The 6,666-nt window shown below is 53.9% G+C and overlaps 1 protein-coding gene across 1 annotated transcript; it reads left to right on the plus strand.

Moving 5' to 3' along the window:
• The first annotated feature begins 2,290 nt into the window (after positions 1 to 2,290).
• LOC125551850 (uncharacterized) lies at positions 2,291 to 6,441 on the plus strand. Its single transcript, XM_048715223.2, has 2 exons — positions 2,291 to 5,490; positions 5,607 to 6,441. The coding sequence occupies exons 1-2, from the start codon at positions 2,652 to 2,654 to the stop codon at positions 6,095 to 6,097; spliced, it is 3,330 nt and encodes a 1,109-aa protein (XP_048571180.1). The 5' UTR covers positions 2,291 to 2,651; the 3' UTR covers positions 6,098 to 6,441.
• Positions 6,442 to 6,666: the final 225 nt, after the last annotated feature.

A 6,666-nucleotide genomic window follows, 5' to 3' on the forward strand; every position in this document is an offset into this window, starting at 1 on the left:
GGAGGCGAGTGACAACTTGAACGTATTCTCCGTCACCAATAAGCTCCACCTCCAGCAAATATACCATTCATTACTAGATGGATAATTGTCGTTCTTCTCTTCCCAGTCATTCCCTACATCTTCTACTCATAGCCTCCATGGTGTCGCGCACGGTGTCCCTTCGCAGGGACGCGCGGATGCATACGCTCATAACAAAAAAGACATGTCATTTTGTATATTCGAAAACTTGTGATTGTCAATTAATAGTAAATATAATGATAATAATAAATGACATAGTGCGCGGGATTAGCGATTTGTTATTGAGAAATATCTAATTTTGTTTTGGAAAATTATCGAGAAAAATTTTATGTCTGTCTTTTAGGAAGGTGATCTCAAATATATGGTATGATTTTTGAATTTTTAATTACCCATTATCTATATGATTCCCCCTTTAATTGGATTTGGTTTTTGATTGGAGAGAAAATCCTGTGGGAAGTGTGGTGTGAGGTGAGACGAAAAATAGACAGACGAAAATAAACCGGGGAGGGGAGGCTACCAACTTTCCTTTTAGGAGTAGAGATAATTGCTGACTCGGTTTCCAAATTGATTCGGTTAAAAAAATCCTATTTAAATGGCCTAATCAATTGCATACGTAATTAACTCTCTAGTTAATTAATTCCATTGATGGTTTGATTTTTGAATTGATTCAATGTTCGATTTCCAAAATATTTTCGCACGAATGGCGGCTACAAACTACGACGACGACTACTGAGTATTGTAGGAAAGATTTCCTTAACAGAGTTTTTGACATTTGAATGGACATACTTGATTTGAGAATATAGCTTGTTTGGCTATTTGCGTGACTAACAAAAAAAATATATAATATGATCGCATCCACAAATGCATGTATGTGGTGGTCCAACGACCCACCTTCCGCCATGGCCATCCTCGACTCCGTGATCAGCGTCAGGCCACGACGTCCTCCATGGTGTAGCGCACGGCGTCCCTCCGCAGAGGTGCATAGATGCGCTCATAACAAAAGAAGATACTCCCTCCGTTCCTTGATATAAGGTGTATAGATTTTTGAGAAAAAGTTCAAAATATAAGGTGTATTGCCTTGCACCACTCATTTGAATAACTTTTTAAGGGATTTGATTACATTTCCTTACATAGGGCAAGCTCCTCTATTTTTCTCATATTAATTAGTCAGGTCTAGTCTTGCCCAAAACTTGTGAAATTTTCCCTCCATGTGCATTCTTTAATTTCTGTGCCAAAAACTATACACCCTATATTTAGGAATGGAGGAAGTATGTTATTTTTGTTGTATTAGGAAAGTTATGATTATTAATTAATAGTAGAGATAATGATAATAATAAATGACATAGTGCGTGGGATTAGCGATTTATTATTAAGGCATATCTGATTTTTTTAAAGTTATCGAGAAAAATCTTATGTCTGTCTTTTAGAAGGTGATCTCAAATATATGGTATTATTTTTAAATTCTTAATTACCAAAGCAAGCATGAAACATGATCTTTCTCTTTAATGGGATTTGGTTTTTAATGGGAGGGAGAAAATCTAGTGAAAAGGGGTGGTAGGAGGTGACAAGAAAAAAAATCAGGCGAAAATAAACCATGTAGGGGAGGCTACCAACTCACTTTTTAAGAGTAGAGATATATGTCACGCAGGAATCATTATTCAGAATCTTTTTGTTACTGCTGTAGTGGTAGTATCTCCTTGTGTACTTAATCTCCAATCTTTGTGTAGGGATTTCTTGGAGACTTAAATAGGGAGATGATTTACTTGTACCATCCATGTAGAGGAAGAACCCCCAATTCAATTTATTTCAAACTGTTGGACTGTGGATGCTCTTCCCAGGTCTCACTACTAGCACTGCAATTGCCACACTTTAGAACCCAAAATTACACCAAGGTCCCTAACCACAAACTGTTAAGTAGTAACCAATCCAAGTTGTAGGCTGTGAAGTGCTTGTTATTCAATATTATCATCCTTGAGAGCTGAGACACACCCTTTCCATGATGAAGCTGCCCACCCAGATGCCATCTTTTCTTTCTCCTGGCTGCTAGCAAAGGTGTTACCGCCGTTAAAATAAAATAAAATTAGTTCACCAGCTTGGCATCGCAAAGCAATTAGACGTTGGTGATCTGATGCCTGTAGTAACAAATTTAAATACACTTAACCACCAATGGCCACTCACAATGGTGACTGTGAACAATTTTTTTTGAAGGCGGTGATAATTCAGGAGTAGAGGCATCTGAAGTTGAACAATTTCCAAGGAGAGACCGGGAGAGGGACAGGGTGTGGTAGTGTGCACTGTTGCCTCGGATCCAGAGATTCTGCAGGTACAAAGGTGGCCTTCCTCCATTGCTTCATCATCTCATCAACCCCAAATACTCTCTCCTCTTTAACCTCCCCCTCCCCCCCTCTCTCACTCTCTCTCTACTTATGCTAAACCTCTTCGCCACTCCATTAATTAGTTACTACTGCTAGGCTTGCAACATAAGCAAGACCAAGATTTGGCTCCAATTAACACCTCTAGACCACACAATTCTATAGAGTTAGCTACCACTACTACCTTGTACTCATGTTCTTGCATATACTTGTACTTCGGTAGTTGCATGGTACGACTGCAGACAAGCTAGCGTTGCTGTCATGGGTAGGCGGAGCAAATGGTGGGCGGCGGCGCTCGTCAGGTGCTGCGCGCTTGTCATGCTGTGCGTGGGCAGCGCCGTCGTCGCCGCCGTGGACGAGCAGGGCGCCGCGCTGCTCGCGTGGAAGGCGACGCTGCGCAACGGGGTTGGCGCGCTGGCGGACTGGAAGGCCGCGGACGCCTCGCCGTGCCGGTGGACCGGCGTGGCGTGCAATGCCGACGGCGGCGTCACCGAGCTGCGCCTGGAGTTTGTCGACCTCCTCGGCGGCGTCCCGGCCAACCTGGCCGGCGCCGTCGGCGCCACGCTGACCCGGCTCGTCCTCACCGGCACGAACCTGACGGGCCCGATCCCGCCGGAGCTCGGCGCGCTGCCCGCGCTGGCGCACCTTGACCTCAGCAACAATGCGCTCACCGGGTCGATACCGTCCGGGCTGTGCCGGACGGGGAGCAAGCTCGAGACGCTCTACCTCAACTCCAACCGGCTGGAGGGCGCCATCCCGGACGCCATCGGCAACCTCACGTCGCTCCGGGAGCTCATCGTCTACGACAACCAGCTCGGCGGCAGGATTCCGGCCGCCATTGGCCGCATGGCCAGCCTCGAGGTGCTCCGCGGCGGCGGCAACAAGAACCTCCACAGCGCGCTCCCCACGGAGATTGGAAGCTGCTCCAGGCTCACCATGGTCGGCCTCGCCGAGACCAGCATCACCGGCCCGCTCCCTGCGAGCCTCGGCCGCCTCAAGAACCTCACCACGCTGGCCATCTACACGGCGCTGCTCTCTGGCCCGATACCCAGAGAGCTCGGCCGGTGCAGCAGCCTGGAGAACATCTACCTCTACGAGAACGCGCTATCCGGGTCCATCCCGGCGGAGCTCGGCGCGCTCAAGAAGCTCAAGAACCTGCTGCTGTGGCAGAACCAGCTCGTCGGCATCATCCCGCCGGAGCTCGGCTCGTGCAGCGAGCTCGCGGTGATCGACCTGTCGATCAACGGGCTCACCGGCCACATCCCGGCGTCGCTCGGGAAACTCTTGTCGCTGCAGGAGTTGCAGCTCAGCGGGAACAAGATCTCCGGCACGGTGCCGCCGGAGCTGGCCCGGTGCAGCAACCTCACAGACCTCGAGCTCGACAACAACCAGATCACGGGCGCCATCCCCGCCGAGCTTGGCGGCCTCCCGGCGTTGCGCATGCTTTACCTGTGGGCCAACCAGCTGACCGGAAACATCCCGCCGGAGCTCGGCCGGTGCACTAGCCTCGAGGCGCTCGACCTGTCGACCAATGCTCTGACCGGGCCGATCCCACCGTCGCTCTTCCAGCTTCCACGGCTGTCCAAGCTGCTCCTCATCAACAACGAACTCTCCGGCCAGTTGCCAGCGGAGATTGGCAATTGCACGTCCCTCGACCGGTTCCGGGCAAGCGGCAACCACATCGCCGGCGCGATACCCCCGGAAATCGGCATGCTTGGGAGCCTCAGCTTCCTGGACCTGGGCTCCAACCGGCTGTCCGGTGCTCTCCCCACGGAGTTGTCGGGATGCCGGAACCTCACGTTCGTCGACCTCCACGACAATGCCATCGCCGGCATGCTGCCGGCAGGACTCTTCAAGGAATTGCTCTCGCTCCAGTACCTCGACCTCTCCTACAATGACATTTCCGGCGCGCTCCCGTCCGACATCGGCCTACTCACTTCGTTGACAAAGCTCATTCTCAGCGGCAACCGGCTATCCGGAGCGATGCCACCGGAGATCGGCTCGTGCTCCCGCCTCCAGCTCCTAGACGTCGGCGGCAACTCGCTCTCCGGTCACATTCCGGGGAGCATCGGCAAGATTCCGGGATTGGAGATCGCCCTTAACCTCAGCTGCAACAGCTTCTCCGGCTCGATGCCATCGGAGTTCGCAGGGCTCGTGAGGCTTGGGGTGCTCGACGTGTCACACAACCAGCTCTCCGGCGATCTCCAGGCGCTGTCCGCGCTCCAGAACCTCGTGGCGCTCAACGTCTCCTTCAACAGCTTCTCCGGCCGGCTTCCAGAGACGGCGTTCTTCGCGAAGCTCCCGACCGGCGACGTCGAGGGCAACCAGGCGCTGTGTCTCTCGCGGTGCTCTGGCGACGTCGGCGACAGTGAGCTCGAGGCACGCCGCGCCGCCCGTGTCGCGATGGCCGTGCTGCTCACCGCCCTCGTCGTCCTCCTGGTGGCCGCGGTGCTCGTCCTGTTCGGGTGGCGCCGGCGCGGCGAGCGTGCCAGCGAGGACAAGGACGCTGAGATGTCGCCGCCGTGGGACGTGACGCTGTACCAGAAGCTGGACATCGGCGTGGCCGACGTGGCCCGCAGCCTCACTCCGGCGAACGTGATCGGACACGGGTGGTCCGGCGCGGTGTACCGTGCCAACATCCCGTCGTCCGGCGTCACGGTCGCCGTGAAGAAATTCCAGTCATGCGACGAGGCGTCCGTGGAGGCGTTCGCGTGCGAGATCAGCGTGCTGCCCCGGGTGCGCCACCGCAACATCGTCCGGCTGCTGGGATGGGCGTCCAACCGCCGGACGCGACTCCTCTTCTACGACTACCTCCCGAACGGCACTCTCGGCGGCCTTCTGCACGGGGGCGCGACCGGCGCCGCCGTCGTGGAGTGGGAGGTGCGGCTCGCGATCGCCGTGGGCGTGGCCGAGGGCCTCGCTTACCTCCACCACGACTGCGTGCCGGGGATCATCCACCGTGACGTCAAGGCCGACAACATCCTCCTCGGCGACCGCTACGAGGCTTGCCTCGCCGACTTCGGCCTGGCACGAGTCGCCGATGACGGCGCCAACTCGTCGCCTCCGCCGTTCGCCGGATCCTACGGCTACATCGCTCCCGGTAAGCATTCCGCCGTCCCTTCAAAAAATCACGGCAATTCCAACTCTGCTACTCAGTTAAAATTCATTCTCCAGATGTACTACCGGATTAACATTTGTCGTCATGATTTGATGCAGAGTACGGCTGCATGACCAAGATCACAACCAAGAGCGACGTGTACAGCTTCGGCGTGGTGCTGCTGGAGATGATCACGGGGCGGCGCACGCTGGACCCGGCGTTCGGCGAGGGGCAGAGCGTGGTGCAGTGGGTGCGCGACCACCTGTGCCGGAAGCGCGACCCGGCGGAGATCGTGGACGCGAGGCTGCAAGGCCGGCCGGACACGCAGGTCCAGGAGATGCTGCAAGCCCTCGGCATCGCGCTGCTCTGCGCCAGCCCGCGCCCCGAGGACCGGCCGACCATCAAGGACGTGGCGGCGCTGCTACGCGGCATCCGGCACGACGACGGCCCCGACGCGCGGAAGGCCGGGAATGCAGAGCGGGCCGATGCGAAGAAGCCCATCTCACCCACCAAACTTATGGCTCTCACCAGGCCGGTCCAAACCCAGGCCCAGGTCCAGGCCCGAGCGAGTTCAGGTTCCCTGGGCCTACTCAACAACCGGGACGGATAGTTTAGCCTCAGGCGACTTGGCGGGCCCACTAGCGGTGCGATGTTGACAATGCAACCTTGTGTACTTTAGGGGACCCGTAGAAATTATGTATGTGTCCTTATTCACTTTTGAGGTGAGTGCAAGGGGGTGTGTCGTTTTGCTAGGTGCACGCTCTCTGGGTACAAATGTTGTTTCCTTCCGTAGGGATTTAGTGATCATAGGATACCATCTCTAGATGGTCCAGCAGGGTCATGACAGGTCAATAATTTTGTGTACCATAAAATGGGGTATAATGCAATGGAAGTTTGTGTATATTATCCAATTCATAATAATTGGCTATGAGACCAATGAAGATGTTTGTCAAAGGGAGCACATGCCACCTATTATTCCTACTGTCTCGTTTCTCTTTCTTTAGGTCAATGGTCCAACACTGGTTTGTTCTCCATTACATTACCCAGATGCGTTTTCAGAAGTTGTGGATCAGTTTGTACAAATGGGACCTGCATTTCTGGATTGAACTGTCTAACTGATTGGGCCATTATAGGCTAGCAACATGGGATAAGAGATGATACCCCATGCATTGTTGAGGT

This window comes from Triticum urartu, chromosome 1A (assembly GCF_056163025.1).
Source record: "Triticum urartu cultivar PI428250 chromosome 1A, HENAU_Tu73, whole genome shotgun sequence".
Lineage (NCBI taxonomy): Eukaryota > Viridiplantae > Streptophyta > Magnoliopsida > Poales > Poaceae > Triticum > Triticum urartu.

What these genes read in the sequence shown, in the direction of transcription:
- LOC125551850 (XM_048715223.2), top strand. Translation starts at nt 2,652, where the DNA reads ATGGGTAGGCGGAGCAAATGGTGGGCGGCGGCGCTCGTCAGGTGCTGC. An exon ending in CTACGGCTACATCGCTCCCG is followed by an intron (nt 5,491 to 5,606) that starts GTAAGCATTCCG and finishes GATTTGATGCAG; the next exon opens with AGTACGGCTGCATGACCAAG.